Source organism: Nesoenas mayeri (assembly GCF_963082525.1).
Source record: "Nesoenas mayeri genome assembly, chromosome: 6".
NCBI lineage: Eukaryota > Metazoa > Chordata > Aves > Columbiformes > Columbidae > Nesoenas > Nesoenas mayeri.
Genome location: NC_137545.1, coordinates 10,336,698 through 10,363,323, shown reverse-complemented (window position 1 = coordinate 10,363,323; position 26,626 = coordinate 10,336,698). Strand labels below are relative to the sequence as shown.

Sequence of the window (26,626 nt, the reverse complement as noted above, 5' to 3'; positions counted from 1 at the left end):
AACGTGACAGGTAAGGCTGTAGATACAGAATCAGCTTAAAGGGAAAAAAATGCAGCGGTTAAAGAACGGAATTATTAGACAGGTATTAAAATCTAAAGACACCATGTCAGAAATCTTACTCTGAAGGTATACTGGTCTAATTGAAACATAAATTCTCTACCTTTTTTAAAGAAAAACCTGGAAGGCAGTCCATTCCAACTCAGCCTGATTCTAAGAACTTCAGTGTAAAATAAGATGACTTAATGACCATTGTGTTGGTTTGATAGATGATCATAATTAATAACAGATAAAAAACTCACATTTATAAAAATGTGAAGATGCCGTTCTTATAACATGTCTGAAATGTCACAGAGAGTTAGCCGATAACAACCTTTAGCATACTTAATGATGGCTATGTAGCTAACACATTTTAGGATACTTCACATACTGTACAGTCACTACTGTAAGTAAATTTAATAGCACCAAATTATTTAAATGAAGTGTTAATCAGGAAACAATTTATCTCTACACCATAAGCTATTTTTAGACGTGAACTTTCTACATCAGTGGCTCTTGCTGCAGCTCAGGCTTGGGGTTGTTTGTAGAGGAGAAGAAATAAATGACTCCTGGGAGAGATTTCAGGAGTTCAGTTCACCTTCAGGTCACCAGTTCTACTCTAACCCAACATGGGAGTAATTGAAACTCAGACCCAGCAAGAACTGTCTCAGCTTCTAAAAGGCAGAGAATCCTTGGCCAGCAGCCGACGTACAGGAGTGCTGGTCCTTATGACATCGCTGCAATATGCTACCAACTATTAGATAATGTTGGAAATGAGCAAATCCACCAGGTACCCTTTCCTGAAGCACTTCCAGCTAAGACATATCAACAGAATGATGTTAGCTGCCAGGTAAATTTAATTTAAATTCAAGTTACTTCAAGAATCATTCAATACCTTTGGTTTAAGACACCACAAAAGTAACAGAACTTCAGCCTAAGGGAGCAAACTTCCATGTCTCCCAACTCAGAGATTACTACCATGTTGGCATACAAGTACAAGCACCTTTCATAAAGCCACAGTAGAAAATCTGCAATTTAAAGCCTTCATATAACAAAATCAAAACATCACCCCCTCATCCCACCCTCCCATATTGCCTGGGAGAAGGAACCACACAGAATCCCAGTTCTTACAGGATAAACTCCAAATTGTACCTGCAAGAACGCCCAGAGACCAGCTTTCATTTTTAAAGTGTCAGGGCAAAACTTCTAGGGAGAGAAAAATCAGCCTTTTTCCAGGTAAGGTGTCTGGACTTGCAACAGCAAAAACAGTCTTACCTTCTACTCATTTGTCTGTTTTCAACGGAGTACAAAAAATACTCCTTTTCCCCGCTGCTGTTATGCTTCTACTTTGGTTACTGTCCTACCATGACTATACAAATCAAGGAAAAATTCTTTCTCCCATCTCTTGTGTCCATTTGGAAACCCAGCTGAATAAGAGTCATCTTGGGTTTTTTTCTTCATAAGTTCTCATGTAAGTCTTGGTCTTGTGTGTTTCATTTTTTTCTTTTAAACATCTCTGAAATGGAAGCTCTCAAGAACTGAAACTTGGCTTTTGTTGTTAAGATTATTATTTCCCAGAGGTATCTCCTTCCAGATGTTTGGGATGTAAACACATTTACAGATTGCGATAGCTGTCACAGAGATGATTATTATATGTCTGTATTTGTCCAACAGTCTTTAAAACAAGAAAAACAATCTTGTTCAGACAAGCAATGCCACAAAGCATGACTAAATTCATGCTTTAGAACTTCTCCTGCGTGTGACATCCACGTCAATCTGATCTAAGAGAGAAAACTTTCACTTACTGCTTGGCTGTCACCAATCAATTACCAAATAACTGAGTATACTCCTCCTGAATTCAGGACATCATCTCCATGATTAGCCTAATTTCTTCTATTCTTCTCATAACTACACTATGGGAAGCACCTTGGGAAAGATGTTCACCATCTCTAAACACATGGGAGAAAGAGACTGCAGGTGTTCGCTGCAGCAACCACTGAGGTCCAAGACGGCTTTAGATGGGGAAGGCAATGAGAAGGAAGAGCTCGGGCTCCCCTAAAGCCTCACAGACGGTGGTGGAAACCAGAAGAGAAGCTGAATGAACTTTTGAGTCCTCTTGTGGATGAACTGCTATGGCTTTTACTTCTAACAGCAAGCACTGCCTCACAGAGACACAAGGTACTGATGTTCACCCCTTCAGAAATCAAGTGGGAGCTCGGAGATGAAAGCTATCTGCAAAGCGTCTCTTGTGAGATGACACCTTCTGCTCCCTGTCCCTGACCTGAGCTGTCCCAAGTCTTCCACAAACTATCCCTGACACTTGTGCTGAGAAGTATCGGCTTTTGAGACAGCATGCCCAGAGCATATATTTTATAACCCACCAGGTGACAGGCAAGAGGCTTTGCCTTTGCATCCCTATTAGACCAGCTGATACGCTGGCATCTATCCAAAATATAAGTAATTCCACCAAGAGACAGAGAAAAGTATCTGCTGAGCACTCGTGAAGAAATTAATTCAAAACATGTCAGTTATAGGCAATCAAGCAGACATCAAATACATATATTTATTGGCAAAGTTGGCAATGAAATCCATATTTAAGGGGCATCTTCTGAGCAGTGCTTAATAACAGATCGTGGATGACTTGAAATGGATAGCAGGATTTGACAACAGAAATGCCTTGACTTCTTTGTTTTGATGTTTGAATGAAAATAAGTTCAGACATTTCTAGGAACACAAATTAGTGGAAAAAAGTTAATCTCAGCAAAGAAATGCTTTTAGTGGGCCTGTGCTAGAACCATGTATAAGCAGATAAAATGAATCCAATTTTCAGGGGCAATTTTAAACGTGACATTTTAACTGAGCAGTGGTATTGTTTTAATAGTTTAGCTTTTTCACTGCACTGTACACAATTATGTAAAAGTACATGGAAAATTTGTCTATTCCTGGCCACATCAAACAATTAAATGAAACACTGTCCTCACCTCTAAGCATGGAGAATATTGTTCCAGGTACCAAGCCTGCACTGGCAAAAAGCACAGAAGAACAGAAAACATCACTGTTTTGGGGTAGCGGTAACATGAAGCAGTAAGGATATAGCGTATTTGCATGCTTAGAAATAAAAATAATACATGCTGATTCTTTCTCTGCTTGGTGCAAATCTCCTCCATAAAGCAAGTCTGCATACAGAAACCTCACAATGAAAAACAGTAACAGACAATTTCAGGCCTGAAATCAGTTTTAAAGCATCAGTCAAGATGAAGACAACATTCTGCCAGCACTAACAACTGAGAAAAAGCTCTGAGACAGCTCCACGGACTGCAAGGGATAACTTACAAACGTTTTTAGCTGCACGATGGACAACCACAGACATACCAGAGCTCCTCCCGGCACTCCAGAAGCCCAGTGCCGAGTTCCTGCGGGTCTCCCACCCAACTGAAGCTGCGATCCCCTGCATAAAAAACAGTCCATAGACTTGACCATACGGAAGTCCAGACTAACAAGACACGAGGCACAGCTTGTGACAGCACCTTTTTTACAATACTAATACTCCCCTAATATTTTCAGATTACTCTCTGCAATGCAGCTCTTCAGTCTTACCCAAACACAAGAGTGTGGAGAGTGATGCATGGACAGATGCGCTGCTGGCAGGTATTTCCCAGATCCACTCTATCCTACTACTATTTTTTTCATTTTTATGTCTTTTTTTTTTTTTTTTAAAGTAATACTTTACTGATTAGTATTTCCTTTTTTATTGTATGTTTTTAACTGAGTAACCACTCCTTGGATCAATAAGCTTTCTAAAAAAGCTCCTAGTCATTCTGTTCAGTAACGCAATAACCAGACAGACCTCAAATGTGGCCTTTAAGTAAGGAAGATTCAACAAAGGCAGCTGCTTCAGAAGAAACAAATTCTGTAAAGAAAAACCACAGAGAAGTGATACCATGGCCAAATGTACCAACCAGAATTACAGAAGTGAGGGCTGTAAGGGAAAAATACTACAGCAGTTCTGAAACCACTCGTTGCGTATGCAGCTGAATTAGTGAAATACAACCGTACAGAGATGTGTGCATCTTCACTGACCAACATCTCACACCAACACCTGAACCATCCCCTTTCCACATCCTCCAACACCCAAAGCAGGCAGGTAGTGAGGTAGGGACAGGTTGGCCAGCTGCCCCATAGAGCATAAAGCTGTTCAGCCTGTCTTCACCTGCTCCCCCAGCGAGTTATAAAGGTGCTTAAAAACTTGTTAAGCTTCCAGTCAGCTATAGGGGTAATATAATTAAGACATCAGTCCTTGCTTTATCTATGGGAAGAGCACCATGCAAAGATAAGCAGGTCAAGAACTGGCTTAAAATTAAAGAAGGATCAGCGTAGCATCCCAGCTGCTTGAGATGGGAAATGAAGGTAGTCAAGTGGGTAATCATAGAGAAATCAGGTTCAAGTTTCCTTGGATACAATTCTTTCACACATGAGGAGGGCATTAATTATTTTAAGGCTTAACCAGAGTGGATCTCTCGAGCTGTGGTACCCAGACATCAACAGAAAAGTCTTTGGGTATTTCTAAGTAACATGATAAAGATGCCAAGAGAGAGGACAGAAACTCCAACTATTCCCACCTTGTTATGTGAAAATAGCTGTCTAAAGGCAGAGCTGTTTTCCAGCATTTGCACTTTCCAGCATAATTAAGTCTTCTCTTCTAAAGCAACTGCTGTGCAATAAAACCACAGGCTACCCAGGGTACATACACAGTGGCTACCAGCACTGCCAGATAGAGCTGTCTACGGCACGCTTCAGGTAAAGAAAGCATTAGCAGAGAATCCTGAAACAAAATTAATATTGCACATTTCATCAAAGTCATGTACAAGCTGCTTTCCTCTGACCTGGCAATCTAAGCATATGGCAAAACATGTAAATTCCATGCTATAAACTTTATATTAGCAAGTATCTCTGAACATGTTTCTAGAAACATACTTCTTTAAAGCAATCAAGTAGTTTCTGCCTGTATTCAAATGTCTTAAAAGCAGAAATCTCTTATTTTAACATCTTACCACTGTTTTTTTGACTCAGTCCAGCACTTTCCTTCCCTAAATTATGGAATATGTTGAACCCCCCACCCCTCATCATCTAAATTAAATAGCAAAATGAAAACAACAACAACAACAAACCACCACCAGCAAAAAAAGCAAAACACCAAAAACCAAATCAACCATGAATAATTCTCTGCTACGAACTCTTCCAGTGACAATGGCAGCTCTGTGACTCTGGAGGGGTAGGTTACAACTTGAAAAAGTCAGAGGAAATCACAGCTTCAGACATTTTAGGTCTCCAGCCAAACTAGTACAACACACCACACACGATCTCCAAAGATGTCTGCTCAGTGGCACCACCGTAAAGCCACAAGGTGCATTTTGTTTTTCCCTTTTCCTTTTTGAAGCATTCGTCTCAATGACTGGCATTCACGTTGGAAGGAAAATCCTTCTCCTTCCCTCAACATAGAGGAATGTGCATTGCAAAAATGCAGGGAATTACACCTTGACTTGAAGCACGAGATAACTATTACCATCCAAGGGAAGACACTTGAATAGCAGAGTTCCTTTCTGTGGTTGCTCATCCTACTTATGTAGCACGTATTGCACAGGGACCAAGCGTGTCTGGATGGTTTTATCAGCACATGCTCGAGATGTTTACGTTAATCATAAATGCAAAAAGCACTCGGCACTTTATGGACACCATCCCAAACATGCTGACAAAACTTCCACACCAGCACTATACTGTTATGAGTTCTGTATAAGCTGTGCATTTTACAAGATAAATTGTCTTAAATGTTTTTCCTTAATGCAATTTTTTAAATCTACTTAGCTGTATCGACAAGTACTTCAGCAAACAATAAACGTCTTTGTTTAGAACTCGCAAGAAGCTATAAACTACTTCCATAATGAACCAGAATAGCTTTCTACGGAACAATCTTGCTGTTGCAAAGTCCAAAACTATACATCCTTCTAAAGGTGAAAAGAAGTGCTGTGGATCCTACCAGGAAGCTGCAAAAACCCCTTTCAAATGATGCATCTCCTGTTTTTTCCAAAATATTAGACCTAACAGATCAGTCACTAGCCATCATAAATTGTTCATCAATGTCAATTTCTATGAAATTATGTAGAGTTTTGGCAAGTATAAGGTAACAAGTATAAAAAGATGGATGTTGAAGGTTACTTGGAGAAACTCTCACAGAGGACAGATCAGCAATTAGGGCTTAAAAAAGCTACATGTCGGCAGTTATTTGGATTCATAAATCATCAATAGATAACATACCCATCCTAGTTGTACATGACAATTGCCTACAGACACTGGAAATGCAGTCTTTTCCCTTTTCTTCCCTAGCATGTTGTTGCCTTACCTGAATTTGGCGAGATGTGTAAACTGCTCATGTCCTTGGAGAGGCCGTTTGTTTTGGGACTGGAAATGGGCGCACAAGCTGATGTAGCTCGGGGTGGCCTCTTCCCGGGGACTTTCACAGTGGTTCTCAGCAAGTCGATCTCTTTCCCGTGAACATTCTGCATGTAGTCCTGGTAAGAGGGAAAAACCAAACAAACAAAAAAACAAAAGCCAAAATCAAACAGGTAGTTCTGCAAGCAATAGAACTAACAAAACCTGTTTCCATAAGACTTTTGCCCTCAATCACCACACTGTTTTCTTCTTCCTTTCTTTTTCTTGATAATCCCTTCCACACTTTCCATTACAAATACTCCCAATAGTCTTCAGCTCTCTACTACACCCTTCAACTACCAGTTGAGTAAGACGCAACTAGTAATATGGCTGGTTCTGAGCCACATATAGGAATTCACCAGCTAGCAGGTCCCAAACAGAAGACGACAAGGCTGACTGTCCCTCATGAGCATGATTACTTGTGTCTCCTCCCTGCCCACGTTCTACACATCTCTTTCTCCCTCAAACTTGGTCAGTGGGCATTAAAGTCATCAAAGGGCACCCGCTGACTGGTAAGGCTTCTGCAGTTATAACACTGTTTCCTTAGAATACGATTTTTCCTCCACATATTAAAAACCAAAATCACAGAAGGGAAAAAATTATGCAAATTGTTTCTGATTAGAGTAAACACATTAAAGGTTAGAAGCCAGAAGTGGAAAAGACTTTTCCTAATTCCTCTTTGGAAAGCCCACAAAGAGGATCTAGGCAGACAAACCCAGTCAGCTGTGGAAAGACAGAGGTCAACTAACAGCAGCACAAGTTCTTCAAACAACTAAAAAGCTTCAGGAAAAACAGGCTCTTGTGACTCTGTTTTCCAGCTTCAAAAGCATTCTCTAAATTATCCGTGGGCTGCTTCAGATGGAAACAGGAAAGCAAATGGACATGGATGTTTTTATCAGAGGGCAAATGGTGATGCATTAAGGTGAGACGCTGCAATTCTGGGATACAGCAGGAGAGATATTTGCAGGTGAGACGGTGAGTGTTAAAGCCAGCACACAAGACTCCAAAGTGTTCATCTCCTGGTATACATTGCTGTGCTCACTCACATTCCAGAAAAAAATAGTTGAAACTGGGTGATGCTGTGAGTGTCTGCACGAGCAAAGATATAACTCCCAGTTAGTCATCCTAGGGTTCAGGGCAAGCTATAGGCAAATTACAGGTGGTATATGAAAGTCTACCAGTATTTAACTAGGTTGGTTCCAAACCTGTGGCATACAGACCTGTACACCACCAGAGTATCAGTTTTACAAGTAAATACCCAAATGGACTCAAAGGACACCTGAGGTCTATATCACTGCCGTCACAACTCCAGGAGCAATCAGCTCCCTCACAAAAATCCACCTTTGACAGTTTTTACAACACAAATTATATATTCCGCTCAAAAAACCCCAGCATTCATTTCTTCACAGCTCATGTTAATCTGTGATAAAAACCTCAAACTAAACCATCACACCAGCTTTTTATTCCCCCGCAGCTGTCTGAGAATTATTAACAGTAAAAATGGGGGGTCTGAACAATCTGAGGGGAAAGGACGCAGAGCTCTGCTGCCAAAAGAAACAAGGGCAATCCATTAATAAAATTTCATTCACTAGGTATTAGAGAGAAATCAACAAAACTGTTTCATCCATACATTATCAAATTGGCGTAACTTTCTTGTTCAGTGACAGTTCTTCACAAATTAAAATACAATAAGCAGAACATAATTGAGCATTTATTGCTTATGGGCTCTAAAATTAGGCTTAATCGGATAGTGTCTAAACCTCAGCATGTACTCTTTTTAATAGACACGTTTTATTTAACGTACAACTACCAGCATACTCCGTTTAAACTTGAGAAGAAGATGTTTATTCCAACATCTTCAGATGAAGAGCATGTACAATTTCCCTACTACCCTGCAACCTTGTGAGATTTGACAGGCCATTATTAAAGTCCTTTTAATTGAGAGTAAACCAGACTTAGGTAAGCTATAAACCATTTGAGAAAGTGAGCGTTGGCAAAGAAGAAATAAACACGCTGTAGCCATACCGTTATTATACGAAAGTGCTCAAACACAACAGATGCCACATAGGTATTAATGTCAGCTTAAATATTTATAGGGATATATAAAATGTAAATAATAAAGCCTCTTTCATTGTGTGCAAGATGCATAGCGATAATCTCCGCATTTCCCCAAGGAGAAGAGGCAAGGACCAAGTTTCCAGTCGGCGAAACATCCGCCCCCACGCGCGCCCCTTCAGATCTGCACTCGGGGAATAAAAGTTGAAACTACAAACTAATGTCACAGCTTCTGAAGCGCAATGGAGGGTTTGATCAGATTAGAACAGATGAGGGTCTTGCTGTCATCTGGAATATGCTGTGTTAAAGAGAAGACAGCAAGCCTGATTTTGATATGCAAATGTTACAGATATAACTCCCCTAGATGTTAGTTGTAGAAAATGCTGATCCGAGAAAAAAGGGGAAAAAACCCTTTAACAAGGCATGAGGGTAATTCAAAGCCAAGTACTTTTAAACTGCACTTAACAAGTCCCTAGAGCCCACTCAACAGCGGGCCACCCCAGAAGTGCCATCTTCTGCCCCTCAACAGCTTGAAAAAGTAGTAATTGCAAATCCATTTGCATTTTTCTTCTCAATTTGTCCATGTTCATCATTCAGCAATGCAGGAAAAAAAATAAAAAAAATCAAAAAAAGGCAAGCGGCAAAGGAAAGGGAACCCTCCCCAAACGTGGATAACAGGAGAAGGCAGCGCCCTGCACCCCCGCGCTTGCACCTTCGCCATCGCTTGTTTTTTACATTTCGCTCCTAATTATGTTGCATCTATTGCCATACACTTAATTAGCTGCATTAATGTGATTTCTTTTCACATAGTCAAGCAATTAAGAGCTATGATTGAGTTTCATTCAATTAGCCTCAACAAACATGCTAATTGATGTCCCAGATGCAAATGAGGTGCAATGAGAGAAACCTGCTAGCAATTGAGAGTTGTGGCGGGGAGACCCACAGCTCCCAGCTTGCTGACAGCAGCTTCACATGGCTCCCACCTTCTGCGGAGCTGCCGTCGGAGGCAGGGGGGGCAAGACAAGCCATTAGTGCCTCAGTTGTCCCAAATCGATCCCTACAGGAGTCACGGGCAGCGCTGAATCAAATCAACGTCGCCTCCAATTCTCACAGCAACAGCTGCTGCGAGCCGGAGAAGAGCGCGGCATCTTCCTGCAGCTGGGCAGGCACTGCAGACCCTGCGAATGCCGCGGTTTCTTCGGCTAAGGACTATAAAAGGTCTCCATCTAATCTCCGGGCTCGTGAAATACTACGCAGGTAATGGCCTGCAGTTAGCAGTAACTGGCAACTTCATCTTAGTCAGCTGTGGGGCAATGCTGCCTCTTCAAGCTAAGGCCAGAACGCATCAATCAATCAATAATCCCTAAAAAATACGCTTGCTATATTGATTCTCATTGCTTTTCATTCTGAGGTTACCGTTAGCGGTTTGCTCAAATATAGTGCCACTGAGGTGTTAATTTGACTACTCAAGGCGATTGACCATTATCTAGAGGACTAAATAAACTGTTAAAATATCAGCGAAAATAGTAAAAGCTACATTGACTGAGGATGACACAAAATATTATTTGACAGCACCACGAAACGAATTGCCTTGAGTAAGAAAGAAACGATGTGCCATGACACAGAATAATGTAAAGTAAAATTACTTAAGTTCTGCTCTTAATACAGCTCTCTGTTTACAACAGCACAAATTAATTTAATCAATTAACTGAACAGAACCCTTTCAGACATGCAAATTGAGCAAATGGGTATGATGATATTTTCTAAAGAGGAAAAAAACCACTGCTATTTTGCAGGGGGGGCTTTTGTTTTCAATGCCAGAGGTGGTTAAACTTGCTATCGTGCATCATAATGGCTTCTGATTGCCCTCAAAGCCAGAGAAGACCCTCCAAGGACCATAAGCTAAACCCAGACTATGTGATGCTTCAAGCTAGCTGCCTATGTTCTCCTGGCCGAGAAGACTGAAGACAACAGCCAAAAATCTCTTCTCCCACAGCCACACTTAGTGCTACTGCTGCTTGCTTGGCCCCTTTTTCAGGGGAGCCAGGACAGATTGAAGGAAAGGTAGAAGAAAGTGCTGGGTGCTGCTCCCAGGAAGCTGGAAATCAAACCCAGATTGTCCGCATCTGCCAAAGCTACCTCACAGGTGTCACTGAAGGGCCACTGAGCACATGGCAGCACAGTTCCTCCCTAGAATGATCCCCAAGTGGCTTTAAATAAGGGGCTCGTGTTAGGTACGTAACACTCTGGATAACAAAAACATCACAGGGTGTGAGGATTTTCAAATGTCTCTAATACAAGAGACAATCACCCTTATCACATACAGACACAAAAAGTCCTTTTTACTACCTAGGCTGTATTTCCTGACCAGTGTATTAAGCAAGAAAATGTGTATGACTGCTGAGTTACTTAATACAATATTAATCAGTTAGTACCTTGAGGGCTAAATCTCCCATACTTTCTGTATAGCTGCCTGCATGCAAAGTCAGAGTACAAACCCTTCCATCCTTAAAGGCAGGTGTTTTCCTCTTGATTTGCCCAATTGCAAAGCATTTTCCAAGGTAAAAGAAAACAAGCTTGTGAAGACTGAGAGCCAAAGCATTTTACCCAGCCAGGTTTGCACCACATGGAAGCAGCCGAGCATGCCAGCAAGGTCAGCTCTGCTCCGGCAGCAACAGAAAACTGAGTCGGACTCATTCTGATTGAACTGCTTTGGACTGTGCTTTTGTCCTGGGATTGCAGTGAAATGGCTAATGCTGCAAGCTATTCTTCTTGGCCAAGAAACCTCACCTGGAAGACAGAAGGATCAAGCTGTAGAAGACAACATTTAGGCTCTCCTGTGGCTGGGCTCAGTTAGACTGTGGAGAGGGAGAAGCTCATTCGCTGGAGTTATATTTCTTGCATCTTGGTGAATGGGATTCAAAGCTCACACCAAAGCCCCTCATCTTGGGATCGCTATATGTCGTAACATGAACACTTTCAAAAATATCTGCTCCCTTCTGCACAGCCTCCCCACGTGTTTCTTCCACTGTGTACCTGTCCCACTGTCACCTTTTTCCAATGCACAATGTACCAAACAAGAGAGATACCTGCAAGAGCAGTGCCTTTCCATGTCTACAATTGCACAAATGAATATATTTTTTTTTCTCATTTTGAGCTACTAAAATGCCTCAGAAGAAGCCTGCTTTTCCAGTGGTAGGAACTGATCCAGACCCAGGATCCTTTCCAGATCTGTCCCTGGTTTACACTGAGCTTCTGAGGAAAATACCATCATTTCATGGCAGTTTTTCCCCACCGTTCAATGGGACATAACACTCCTAAGGCTTAGCTCACTGAGGCTGAGACAGAGTTTCCTGATCTCAGGCAAAATAAAAACTATTATGGAAACCGAAGGTTATGGTTGCACCTCTGGATGACATTTTAAAGACTGTGTGTAGCCTGTTTGTTGAAACACAATTCCTATTTCGCGAGCTGACCTACTGGACCCACAAAACCTATTGTTCACCCTCAGCGACAACTGCTTACGAACAACAAAACCCAATCCCCTTCCCCCCAAACGAGAGAAAAACCCCCAAACCCCCAGCAGACCGGTAAATGGATGGAGCCTTGACTTTTGTGCCTTTACATGGCAGTCAGACATTTTTATTGCAAAATGCCGTCTGGAAAAGATGCAAAACAAAATTGCTAAACTGCAAAAAGAAGAAAAGGGGGGGAGAAAAAAAACAAAAGGCCCCCTTCCCTTTGCTTATTGAGTTCAAAGGCATAACATGCAGCACCCTGCAGCAAATGGGAAGCTACACTAATTTTAAAGCCATAAAACGCTATAAAGTGCCCTGCGGGGCAGGACTACACTGAAGCTAGTTGCACCTAAATAAGACATGGTTCATTTACTTCGCAGCTTAGCCTAATGTAATCATCAGCGGATTTCTAGCCTAGAGTTGTAACAGGCAAATAGCCGATACTGCGGAGGCGACACTCCCAGCCATTGAGGGGCCTCAGCTAGATTGCTGTTGATTAGAAAATTTTTCAGTTTTGACAAGCACTTAATGAACATAAATCGCTCCTTGATTGGTTTCCATTTGGGGCCACAGGCACACCTAAGAAGAAACAAAAGTCTCCAACTCCTTGTGCCCCCCTTCCCGGGAAGGACCTCAGCAACAAACCTACCATCAGGTTATGAGCCACAGTGGAATATATTCATCAAATGTTCCCATTAAATTAGCCATCCTCCCCTCTTGCATATAAATATGAGCACGATTTCGTTTGGCTTCATAATATATAGTTAATCTTCATAAAAGCACTGAAATGTTATTTTCTGAGGAGAACATAGGAATGAAAATGCATTCTGGAAAACACTGATCACCCTTCAAGCACTCTGTCCTGACAAAAAGAAGGTCATCTCAAATCTGTTTTGTTCACATCAGGAATCAAGAACATTAAGTTTCAGTACTTTATCTATACTGTGGTGCTTATCAGTTTGATCAGCGTTGCAGGGGTGTGGGAGGAAGACAGGGCAACACTTTCAACAGAAAAAAAGCAGTTTCACAAGATCTTGTTTTTCTTTTTTTTTTTTAATGGATCGTTTTAATAAAATTTTAAGAAAATTCTTACGTCTGCACTTCACTTCTCATTCAGACTTTGTAACAAGAACTGCTGTAAAAGACAAATCAGAGTTTTACCATCCTGAGTAATTTATGAAGCATTTATATCCACAGCAGTTAGCTCTGCTGGACAGGAAGCTCTAATTTTATAAAACTCTGTGAATAATTAATAGCTTGCCTTTTGCCATTTAAACTGCAGCTCATTCAGAAACCAAAAATTTTGCCTCTCTTTTTGAAGAGAGTCTCGACATGACACCGAAATATGTGTTTGCTGCTCCTTACTACCTACTGCAAGTCTGCACGGCTCTGCAGCAGCAGAATTGTGTTTGCTACAACATCCTCCGCTAACGACACGATAAATCTTGCCATGCTCTCCAAAATGAATGGACTTGAAACAGAAAATGCTTCACGTTCGTCTTGTTTGTGCGTTTAGTGACCTGTGAGTATCTGTAACAAGCCATAGGACTGATTGTGAGAAGTTACTGTGAATAATCAGTTTCTCCCACCCCATCAATGGGGATTATGTATTTAAGGAGTTATTTCACAGGGTGGCTTGCTGATCATCAGCAACTACAGTCTGATTTTTCACTGAGAAGAACAGGTGCACTGGCACCTTCATGCAAGACTATTTCTAGTTCGAAAAGTTAAGGGAGTGGAAAATACTTTGCCTTGACAGCTATCCCGGATGATAGGTCTCACTTTAGGAGGGCAAACACATTTTAGCTTCAATTTTCTCTATCCATTTTTAAGTTTTTCTCTGAAACTGATCCTCAATTCACTACATCTTTAAGATCATAAAGTTTACCAGGAAGCTATAAAGTGAATGAGTGATGTCTACAGCTATACCACTTCATGAAAGCCTCTTTTGCTTTTAAAACATCATAGGTTATGTTTTATGTTTGGTTATCTTTACAGAAAAAAAATTACAGGAGCATGATTAACACTTATTTTTTTCCATACAGGTTGGTTATCTTCTAGCTGTCACTAGAAACAATGTAAATTCCCAGTGAAACATGCTAGAATTAAGAAAGGGAAGCCCTGGGAAATTTAAGTCAATCCTGTTAGAAAGGAGAATGCTGCTCTGAACACAGCTTTGATGAAAAGGCTTCCAGAGAATGCCAGTTGTGGTGAGCAGAAAGAATAGGGTATCAACTCATCAACTGTAATAAGCAATTACTACACACATATTTTCTAACTGTTCCTATTGTTCATTTTGTCTACCTTAACCAATGGTTTAGGCAAATGCAATAACTATAATAAAAACTTCCATGTGCTTCGGACAGATTTATTTGCATCACCACCCAAACTATATCCTTATTTTTGCTCTGTAGGATTTGGTTTGATCACTGCTCTTTCAGGAGGTAGAGCTACACCTTATGTGAAAAGCAACGCATACATGTCCTTTTGTCAGTTCAAATATGTATTTACCAAAGCCTGATTTGAGGATTAGTTGTTCACAGGAAAGGCCAGCTAGGAGGACTCTAAGAGCCAGCCAATATCCAGCTTTACATTCCTTTGAAGCAAAAAATAGGGCCGGGGGGAAAAAGGGCATATACAATGATATTTTAGAAATATACAAGGGCATAAATATTTTGATTAAAGCAACACAAACAGCACACTTGGAGCTATTAAACAGCCTGAGGTAATGCAACCCTGAAAATAAAGTTGAGCCGAAGTGATGTCTGCAGGCAGTTGGTTATTCATAGCCACAAAGGCAAGTGCTGGTCCCTTGGCTGGAGCAACATCCAGCTCTGCCGTTGGAGGGCCCAGCTGTCCACGCAGTCCTCTCAAAAATGAGGAGAGATACAATACTTTATATGCAAGCACACTTTTCATTTTCAAATTATTCATAAGAACTGATAATGGTCAAAAATTATAAACGCAGCTCTAAGAAAAATGTTGTGTATTATGGGGCCTGAAAGAAGTGCATTGATCTGCAACACTTCCAGATACCAACATACAGGACATTTTCAATAGTCTTCTGTTTCTCACAAAGTCTGCTTTTCCTGTAGGAAACGGCCAAACAAGAAAGCTCAAATGAAAGCCCAATCCCCCATCTCAAATCTCAAGGAATTTTACAGGCCTATGAATTGGGTTTGTTTTGTATCATCTTTCAAGATGTGTCTGTATAATATATTGCTGAACCTGCCACATGAAGTTTAGCCTAGTGTTGGATATGACTCCTTACCAGGCTGAAATTCGCTTTATTTGAGGATGGAACAACTTTGCTAACGCTCCCTTTGAGCTAGCTCACGTGGGCCACTAGCACAGTCAGCACGATTTTTAAGGAAGAATTTTGAAACTGTGGCTGCTGTCAGATGAACTGAGCAGAACCAGGTGAATGCACACAGTTCTCAAGGAGATAAAGGCAGGTTTCCCCCTCAATCACTGCTACAATCCTACAAGCCTCAACACAGGTTACCAAAACAGGATGGGAGCAAGGTTAAAGAGCAGCTTTACTGCGATACACACCTCGGCAAGCAAAACCCAACCTTGCTGTGTCGATACATGGGATTTACATACCATGTGTGTTATAGATGGGCATCAGACCTTCCTTCCCACATGGTTAAGAAACTGTTCTTCCCCTATAAGGTGTCACAGCACTGTGCTTTTATTTCAAATCAAATCTAGAACAGATTTAATATAAAAGGAGGAAAAAAAAGCACCCTTTCCTAAAAAAAAAAAAAAAAAAAGCTGTTTTCAGCTCTTTTTTCCTTCTTTTCATAAATGAGGGGCAGTGATGATAATGGGGATACAAGAGCAGAAAATGGACATCCACAGCTAAAGCTTTGTCATCTACTGACCTGTACCACGATGGCAACCCTTTGGCAGACAGACAGTGGCGAAACATCATCAGCTATTCATCGGGATAAGGCTCAGATAAAGAAGCAACACGCAGTGCTGCCCAGCAGGTATCCTGGTGAATACATTTCGGGAGCCCTCGCACATGGCATTCTGCCATTAAAAGCCAAGAGATGCCTAGACAAATTCCCTCCGGTCCCTTTGGGGATGCTGACACTGAATTTGTCGGCAAGAATTCTAGTCATCCACTCAACGGCTCTACTCCAGAAGCGTAAGATGAATAGGTAGCTATGGTGAACTTTGAAGCCTGCGGGTCAAAGTTCTCTCTCATTATCCCCACCATTTTCTATCGGTATAGCTCCTCAGCATCCCAAGGGACGGGAAGGTTTGAGGCTCTTGAAAAAAAAACTGACATGACCAAGTCAGAAAACAGTAGGATACTTATGTACATATATTTTTCTTTTCCCGTTTTTCTCTCCCCCTACTTTCTTGAAAAGAAGGAATATGAATTTAGCTATTGTGTCAAATGTCAACCTGGTGGCATTAGTAGTTACTCATTTAGCTGGCACAATACAACTGTCATTTCAACATGCTGTCCTGCCAAACAGGCCTGACCCTTCCAGGGACACCTCCTCTGTAAGAATGGTACTAATTTGATTTTCACTCCCCACCCCAAAACCTTTCATTTTGTAGCCAATCCTTTATTCAAGAAGGACAACAGTAGGTTTCCGCTATACAGGCGGATCTACTGTATTACAAACCGTTGCCTTCAAGCCTGAGCTGAGACTAAACATATCTGACAGTAGATACAACTGATCCACTTCTGGCCAAATCTCAAGCTGTATTTAATACAGTGCTTACTATCAGTCATTAAATATTATAATAGGTTCCTGCAACACAGGTGTTCAACAAAATCCTGTGTTCTGCCTCAAACCACAGTGTGGAAAGACGAAAATATCTTCTAAATTGACTTCTTCCTGTCACCAGTAGAGGCCAGCCCACCTTTCGCTTCACAGAATTACAACTGCAAAATTTTGTATAACCAAAATGACCTGCACACTTGAAATAACCCAAATCTAACTAACATGTCAGATTAGAGCCAGGCTTTTTATGAGTTTAGGAAACTGACTTTATATGTTTAACAAAAGTTCTTTTCTTCAATGCTATTTAATAGGAAGGTTCACCAGAGTAAGGTCCTTATTTTTCAAAGAAATCCAAGAAATTATCCCATATGGCAATGCAAGCACAGTATTAAAAACTCATCAGTTTCTTTGGCTTGCTGTGAAAAAAAGCAACAAGCAAATACAGATAAACAAAAACTATCAAAACCAACTCAGAAACACATTATCAGAGTCCTGTTAGGGAGAAATCCCATCACTCAGCAATAGCCAGGACAAAATTATGACTTTCCTGCTCACAAAGTTTTGTACAAACTGTACTGGGAGTGCAACTGAGTTCAAGTATCTGGTCCTGCCTCCTCCTCTCACAGTGGTTTTCACAGGATAGAGAAGATGCTACTCACATACTATTGCCTTATGGATGAAGAATGCTCTGCAGGATATATTAACAATGGTTAATTGACAATAAATAGTAATTGACAGTATGGAAACATACTGTAGAAGTAGTGCAGCCACTCTTTGAAGGCTAAACACAAGAGAAATAGGGCATTAAACCAGCATAATTTATATGAAAAATCACATCATAGTAAGATTTTAACACAAATGAGCAGAACCCTAGATACTCCTGGGGAGCAGATGCAGTAAAGGTGTCTCAAGAAGCCCCTGCACGAGTACAATATTCTCCCCAGTAGCTTCTTGTCAGGGAGGAGCTAAGAACGGTCCCTCACCAGCACCCACCCACACACAGCCAAGGGAAAAGCAGCACGGTGCAAACCTCACCCATCTACGCAAATGGAAATACGGAACGGTGTACCTTTTTCTTGGGGGTGGGAGGGCACGGTGGGGGATAGAGGGAAACAATTACAGGCTAGTAATTACTTCTTCTTTAAATGGATTCTCTCTAATCTCCAATGGATTTACCTCTAATCTCAAAGTAATTACCTCTAATCTCAATGGATTCTCACTCTGGGGGAGACTAAGCAGCTCCAGGGAAGCCTATGGAGAAGAAGTACTCTATTGTCTGCAAGAGGCAATGAAAAACTAACATGTGCATAGCAACTGCCAGGAACAATAGAGCATTTCTACAAAGTGAGGAAGGGACTTGGCAGCTTGCCTCCTCCTTGCTTGATGACCCAGAGTTGGCCAACACAACCTGAGGGAAACCCTTGTGGGTGCTCCAAGGGGGCTGCCTCAAAGGCACGCAGTACCCATGCTTCCCTTCCGTGAGTAATATCGACACACAATTCAGGTATTTCGGGACTATTTAATGACAGAATTCTCCAAATTTAAAAAATGGCCAAAGAGGCCAGGTAGACTTATCCGGTGTCACAAAAGGGAACAGTGAAAAACTGGGCAAAACCTTGGCCCAGAACACAAGGACTGAAGATTTCTTGGCCCAGAACACAAAGACAAGATTTCTGATGGAAAGTAGCAATGTCTTGAAGTTAGTTGCCATTTAACCTATTAAATATTCTTTAAGAGACAAGAACGTAACATCGGAAACTACAGCAAAGCATTATATGGCAGAATATAAGACTATGAAAACTTGTGCCAAGTCAAAGTATGGCAAGCTGGTGCAAGCACGGCACAGTGGGGCTCCCAATACATCACCCACCTAAAGCAGAAGCTCCTGCCAGACCCACGTGCAGGTCTGTAAGCCTCAGCGCACATCTACAGAAATGTATCTGTTTGAAACCATGATTTTCACTCCATAATGAAGAACTGTCCTGGAGCTCAAAATGACAACAAAAGGTTTAGAAGGAACTCACCCTAAAATGTTACAACTGGCCACCCTCTCATTTTCATATAGAATATGATGATAAAATCTAAGACCTGAGATGATTCCAAAGACCCTGGTGAGGTTCATACCATCTTTTCTGTGTTTTATTCTTGCCTGTACTACACTGCAAGTGAAAGAGCTGGGAATCTCCTGGGAGTTTCACGATGCAAGTCTCCACATGAGCTCTGCCTTTTGAACAGCTCTGGCACGGAACAAACTCTGACAAATCTCACCTTTTCTCCGGCATGGCCAGGGTGGATGGCTGGGCTAGTTCTGACTCTGATCACTGTGCTCCTTTCACCCCCAAAACCATACCCAGGGATTGTTCTCCACACTCCGAGAGGGCCAGATGGCATCCTTGGGCAGAGACAATGCAGACACCCTAACCTTAAAATGTTTTATGGCACATATTTTAATAGCTATGCCATTTTCAAAAGGCTGCTCAGAACTTACTTCTAAATAAACACGTCAGAAGCTTTCCTCACTCTTTATTACATCTAGGATGTTTTCTCTTATAAAACACTTCTGTTGTTTATTTGTAATCCTGGACTGACAAGAAGTCCATAAAAGCATGAGCACAAAACAAAGGCTTAAGCCATTTCAGCTGCCTCTTGGGATGCAAGGGAATCCCCTTTTTTTCCAGAGGATTCAACTCAGCTGTACTCTCAGGCTTTCACTAGGTAATTTTATTTACAGGAAGAAGGTTCTTCACCAAAGAGGGCTCAGCAAAAACACGTCATTATGAACTCACTAACACTGCCTCATCAGGGCTTGATGTTGCTGAACATGCAGCGAGCATGGTGTACTCACGTGTAAACTAGGATGGTAGGTCAGCACACCGTTGTCACACAACGTCACGTATTTCTTCTTCCACTCTTTATTCAGTGACTTGCCACTTCGCTTTAGCAGCATACCCTGTTGCAGGAAAAAAGAAAAGAGATTAAACACTCTTTTGCCAATGCAGGACTACTCAAAGTACAGAAGAAGATAAACATAATGGCCAACATTTTTATTTTTTATTTTTATATTACTTCCTCCTTCAAGTTACTAATTTTTCCCCATTTCTCTCATGACATGTTTTCTCCATTGGCTGTTTCAGTGCTTGCAATTTACGAGGAAAATCTCTAAGTGTGGCTTTCATAAAGCAAGTCGTGTAAACACAAAACACTGTATCAGCCCTGGCTTTGTCCAAAGGGTAGAGAAAACCCTTTTGCACTGAATTCCATGCCTCAGGAAGGCACAGTTTAATGTGACACAGAGTAAGGTTACCCACATGCAATCTCAGCTGATAAAGACACCACACTCAATGCATTTCCTGGCCCTCCAAAATAAATGATGAACCCGAGGTTGAGTGAGGATCCTGCTGTTTGGTCTGTACTCCCTTCAGTGTGTTCCTGGGGATCCCTTGTTTCCCAGGCTCAGCCTCTCCACAAGCAGGGAAGAGCACAGGTTTATATTCTGATTCCCTCTGCAGTAAGGTGAACCCACAATGGAAACCCTCCCAGCCATTAGTTCCAGCAAGAGAGACCACAATTCCAGGCAAGAGGAGCAAAATGGAAATAGGGCAAATACAAAGTTTTCCAAATACATTCTGGATAATTTAATAAAATAGAGAGGAAAGGAGGTGAGCAAGGTGACTCACCTTTCCGTAAATTGTATTCAACCTAAACAGTGATGAATACTGTCAACAGTTGAGATAAGAAGTCACTGTGTTTAAATGGAGCAGGACTATTACTGAATATTAACCTGTTCTCAGCTTAAAAACAGAAAGTAACTTAGAAAAGCAAAAGACATGCTGTAGCAAACTGAGGGTCGTAAAACAATCCACACTTTAGCAACACACTTCCCTAGGAAATACGAATTTCCAAAACCAAATCAGAAGGCGGTTCCTAATGAATTCATACAATACTTTCGTTATTGGAAGTCTTGATGAAATGTAAGAGACACCACATACAGTACTACCACTGGCACTCACTGGTTCATCAGATCAAGGTCAGATACAAGCAGACACTTCATTAAATCACAACCAGGAACCTAAACCAATACAAACTTCAGTTCTCTAATCCCTGTAAAATGAGTTTTCAATTCCTATTTTCCATGGAACTTAAAAAGCCCGGGAAAACAGAAGATAAAGATGCACTTTAACACATGATGTTTCCAACTCCTATGGAGTTTTGTTAAAACAGGTTAAAACCTTACAAGCAAGTTAAGTATCTGTTTTCCCATTAAACCTGCAGCTTTATAGAGCGATCTCTCTGCAGACACAACCCCAAAGCGACAAGGGGCCAAGGGGCCGGTCTGAGCCAGGACAGTCCTCCAGAGCTTGGCAAGATTCTTCCTTCCTCCATTCCACATTTCTGACTTTCAGCTTAAGTCCCTCACCACAACCCACATGAAAAAACAACTCCCCTTTCACCACCGCAGAGATGATCCCAGCGGAAAAAACGCATTCACAACCACCCTTTCCCACACCCACACTTGGAAAAGAAGTTCAAAGAACAGCCCTTTGGGATTCAAAGCAATCTGTGGATGGGACTGTAAAGAAAAGCTCATGTCAGATGACTGCGTTAAACAGCGGCACAAACTCTGAACTTTCTGACCGTCCGGGGGTCAGATTTCTTTTTTTTGGTGCCGTGCCTTGCTACAACTCAAACTTTTCCAAGAGAGAATGAGGTTTCCGAAACGCTTTCTTACAAAAGCTTCTGCAAGTGCAAGTCGCGCATCCCAATTACTGTCTTCCAGTGGTTAGAGACGTTGTTTTCTTCTATTAAAAAATGAAAGCTTATTTCTGCCTTTGACTTGTATGTTTGTCTATAGTAGGTGATCTGTGGCTTCACCTTTCCTATCTTTCATACCTCACCTGCAGCACGTTTGCTCGAGTTTAGGGGGACCCAGATCTAGTTATTGCTGTGCTATGGGGATCAAAAAAATTACTCGCTCCCTGCACTGGTTTGTTCTTCAGACCTTTTAACGGGGAAAAAGCTGTAAGGATCACAATGGTGATCCCCCCCCTACCCCTTGTCTTTTTTTAAAGTTTTGAAGAAAGAAAAATAGATATATATTTGACACCTTTTAAGTATCCCTTTGGTATACAGAAAACGTGGCATCACTTACATGAGTTTCAACTCATGACAATTCTAAACTCAATAAATGGTGAACCCTCACTATTTTCATGAGTTTTAATACATAGAGGTTTTGCTACTAGCTAGGTGTGAATTCTGAAATTCTGGTTTTGTATCTAAATGCAAAAATACATTCAAAATGGGGTTTCGCCTTGCTTTTAAAATGGAACTCTGTGCTTTCATGTAAAAAGTAATACTCAGCATTAAATAAGTACTATTTGTACCTAAATAACAAACCAGACTTTCTAATCCATATTCTTTAGGCACTACATTGGCAAAAAGAACAACTTTTTGTATTATTTTAGAATTAAAAATATCTTCTAATACCTGCAGAGGAAGCTGCTCTGAATACAAGGAGCCAACTTAAGGTGTTATGAAGCAGAGAAGCCCATATAAACCACATTTTTCCCCCCACAAGGCCAGAGACCAGCACTTAGTCTGTGATAATTATATACTATGGTCTGGAGAAGTGCTCTGAGTATCAGAGTTTAGATCAGTTATAAATGCACTTTAACTAAACTTCAAAAAAAAATAAAAATGGCCCAGATATGACAAGAAATGTTACTTAAAAAAGAAGAAAAAGGTCATCTTGTATCTACATTTAGGTCACATCAGCTACTCTGCCTAGAAAAGGAGATACATGGGTTCCTACTGACCTTTGGTAGGAGTGAGGCAATCTAGAAGTAGCTTGAGCACGTCTCCAGTCATGGCCAAACAAGCCACACACACACAGCACATCAGAAAAATCACATTTAGTTTCCAAGTAAGGAACTAAGTAGATCAACTTCTACTTCAAAATAGTGATTTTTTTTTTTTCCCCCTGAAATAATGTCTGCCTAAATTATTATTGATCGGATAACGCTATTTCTCCTAATTTGTATGAAGTCTTTAATTTGTTACAATCTTCCATCTGCAACTTTAGCCCTGCAGTTCAACGTAGCTGACTCAAAGCTCCCAGATCCAACACTAAGAATTCAACACCTCCAATCTGCTCATGAACCGTGAGGAATTTCACACTTCAAATTAAATTTTTACCACCTTCCCTCCAAAACTGCAGTTCTGCATCTAACGGAGGAATGCTTCTCCTACCAGGCTGCACTGGCTGTACTTTTAATGAACCATAGGAAAAACTTCAACTGGAGCACACGAACTTCACGTCTTGAGTTTTGCTTGAGGAACCGCGTCACGGTACAAAGCAAACGGAGGAACCGTCTGTACGCACCGCGAGCTCTTTATTAGTAATGTGTATGCTACGTCTAGTCCCAGGAGGTCATTGCAAGCCAAAAGCAATGTTAAGTGTACAAGCTTTAAATAACTTACAAAGTTAATGTAATGAATGTAAGTGTTATCTGAAATCCATCACTCAGTGGCTTGCTGTAGCCTCAAGCTGTGATAAAACACCACTCATAAATTTATATTAAAACTCTGTTCAATAGCAATTATTTACCAACAAAGATTTATTGATTGCATTTGCTGTTAGAGACTGGGGCCCTAACTGAGTCAATCAGCTTATGTTGTTGAGCTCCAGGGCCCCAGGAGAAGTCCGAGGCTGCCAGCAGGCTCTGCAGCAGCTCAGGAAAAGCCACCAGTGAAGGGCTGATTGCACTTAAAGTAAAAAACACAAAATAAGAAACCAACGCCCAGCACCAGTCAGAGGATTTGTACACAGTTCGTCTGAATACACAGCAATGGGCTGAATCTCACCGCTCCAGATGGCTTCTCATGAGCTGCAAAATTTGCTTGCTTAAACAGCAAATGAAGACAAATGGTAAAATAATTATGCATTTGTTTTACAGAAATATTTCAGGTATTAAGCAGCAAATTATTGGCATTTAAAAGAGTGACCTCTTGAAGCTGCTTAATAGTGCATTGAAGATGTTGGTAGGTGAGCCACCTTAATTCTTCAGGCAGGCTGGACAGATGGTAGCAGAGCAGACTGACATACTTTCCACAAATAAATGTCATCAAAATGTGCTTGCTGACCGTCAGAGGGATGTCTATGGCCACTGCTTGGCCTGCAGAATTTATCCTGTGTGGGAAGCAACATCCTCTGCACGCCCTGTTATGCTCTGTTTTAATTCTCCCACTTTCCTGTGTATTTTGGATTTTCCAGGGGCCACAAGATACGAATGGCTTCACAAACAGGATAATACCAGAGATCACAGCTTAACCGACTGCAAGTTTATTTGCACGTGCTCCAGCTGTAGCACTTGACTTGAACGTTTACTTTTTGTTTGTTTAGTTTTTGCTTTATTTTCTTTGTTTGTTTAACAGGATTTGCTACATTTTTACTTTTCTTAGTATGCCAAGCAAAAATGGCCCTTTGGAATTCCATAGAGCCGTTGCTGGACCTTCTGGAAAAGAAAACATGATACTTTGGTTTCTATTTTCTTTCAGAAGCTTACATCACTGCCATGGCTGAGGCACCAGCATCAGGCAAGCTTTTTGTGCTTCCCCTCCTTAATTTTTAGCCTACCTCATACTGTTACCCTGATGCTGTTTTGACAGAATGAAAGATGTAATCTGGCACTTAATCATTAACAGCGTAAATTCTTAATTTTCCACTCAGGTCTTTAGTTCTCATAACTATGATTAGCAGCTAGCAGTGCTATGAATTTTCTACAGCTCTATCATTTGCATCCTGTTCACAACATAAAAAATTCACGCTCATCAGAAACATCATCCCTCAAATAACTGCAAAGGCAACCATTCGTAGTCAGGATCACAAACTAACAGTTACATATAAATTCTGGTCAATAAAACATTCACTTCCTTTAAATCTATTAACATGGTAAACAAATGCTGATAAAGCCTCTAGGTTTGCATGACTAGCCAGGTCTAGCTAGGCTGGCCAGCAGCACTGGGACTAGTCTAGCTTGTCCTAATAACAAACAAGAGATTAATTCTTAATTGATAACTTTTGCTTCCAGAACATTTAACTGTAACAGCTTTCTAGTCTTAAAGTCCATTCTTTCAGCATATGGTAGATGTCAGCTCAAACTATTTAATCTACAAACCATACTTGCATGCTATAGGAAGCTTATGGTCATCTCTGCTCTCTGTTGAACAATTAATTCAAGCAGATACCAGAATTTGCAGCTAATCCTCTTGGGAAACTAAACTGCTGAAGATGCTCAATGTATTTGGAATCCTTCCACACAAAAGTAACTTGTTTTCTTGATCTCCTGAATTTCAGTAGTGTGGGTTGCTTTTTTTTGTCTTTCTAGGAATTTAAGGGAATGCTGCTTGGTCTTCTGGACGCTGTCCAACTTTTTATAGTTGGAAACCTGTAGTAAGCATCTCCCACAGTAACAAGGCACAACTGGGAACCAACTTAACCACAAAACAAAGGCTACAAGAAAGTGGGGTGTATCTAAAGAGATCTGAAAACAGGAGACCCCAAATGCTCTCAAGCCTCAGTATCTAACAATAACATTGCAAAAAACCTCCTAAAACACCCTGTATATTCTTACTGCAGCCAGGCGCACACAGGAAAAACCCACACACCTTCCTTAGAAACTGGCACTGCAGCAGTAGCCAAGTTTTGCTACAGATACAAAGATGCTTCCCCACTGAAGAAACTATTCAAATTTTCATGTCATACACCAGCTTTACAAGGAAATGAAATCAGAACATTGAACCCAATTCTCTTCTAACTTCCCCTAAACACAAGGCAATAACTCAGCGCAGCAGGTAATTACACCATGAATGGTTACCTAATGCTGAGGCTGATCAGCCGCTATTTCCATCTGAGTCAAAGAAAAGAGAAACTCTAAAATCTGACTCGGAGCAGAAGATAATAGCTTTGCTAAAACTTGATGGACAATCAACCTGCAACTCATTACTTGCCAAGCTGTCTGCACACAGGCAACTAAAAAGTAATAAAAAAAAAAAGAATTAGAAAGATTTATTGAAAAAAAAAACCCCTCAGTGCTGATTAAGCAAGTCTTACAGTTCAATGTAGCATCGGCAATGAGGATTGCTACCTCTAACGAAGAATGGCTACTGAATTCCTGCAAGGAACCTCAGCACTAAAGACATGGTAAATGGGAAGAACAAACTTAGTGCTCATTGTTATTGCATTTCTGTTTTTAATGACTGCTCCAACAATTCACCCTAAAGATTTTGACCTTACCTGCCAACTGTGAGTAAGGCACAAGTTCCTCTGATATGCAGCAAATAATTTTAAGGGAAGTTTTCACAACTCGTCAGCTTGCAGCTGCAGTTTTTTAAAAGGTAGAGTATGTGTTTCCAACATGGCATGGACAAGGATTCCTTAGGATGTTGCTCAGCATATGAACCTACTTCCCTGACTTATAAGCATGATAAGGTTGAGAAAAGACAACTGCAGTGCAGTTTGGGGACTAGACAACAAGAAGCACATCACATTCACCAACCTAACGAGCAGAAAGATGATCATGCAAGAGCAGTCATGCTAGTGTCCAAAGAAGAATGTGAATGGGAAGCTGAGGGCCCAGCCCCGCTGCAGGATGCAGGAATATGTACCCTGCTCTGGCTGAGCGCTGCAAGCCCAAAGCTGCGCCTGTCTGCACAGCAGCCATGATAACACTCCAGAGCCCCAAACAGGCGCGTCAAACAACGCAACACACACGGTTAAAGGACGGA

At 41.1% G+C, this 26,626-nt stretch overlaps 1 protein-coding gene across 6 annotated transcripts in view; it reads right to left on the bottom strand.

Annotated features, from left to right (window-relative positions):
* Positions 1-26,626, bottom strand: part of AGAP1 (ArfGAP with GTPase domain, ankyrin repeat and PH domain 1) — a 361,066-nt gene that overhangs the window by 120,119 nt on the left and 214,321 nt on the right. For all 6 annotated transcript variants that reach the window (XM_080347158.1, XM_080347153.1, XM_080347156.1 and 3 more), the window contains 2 exons: positions 19,689-19,793; positions 6,434-6,602 (listed from right to left, as the gene is read on the bottom strand). In XM_080347158.1, the coding sequence (XP_080203284.1) occupies positions 6,434-6,602; positions 19,689-19,793 (274 nt within the window). The remainder of the gene's footprint in view (positions 1-6,433; positions 6,603-19,688; positions 19,794-26,626) is intronic.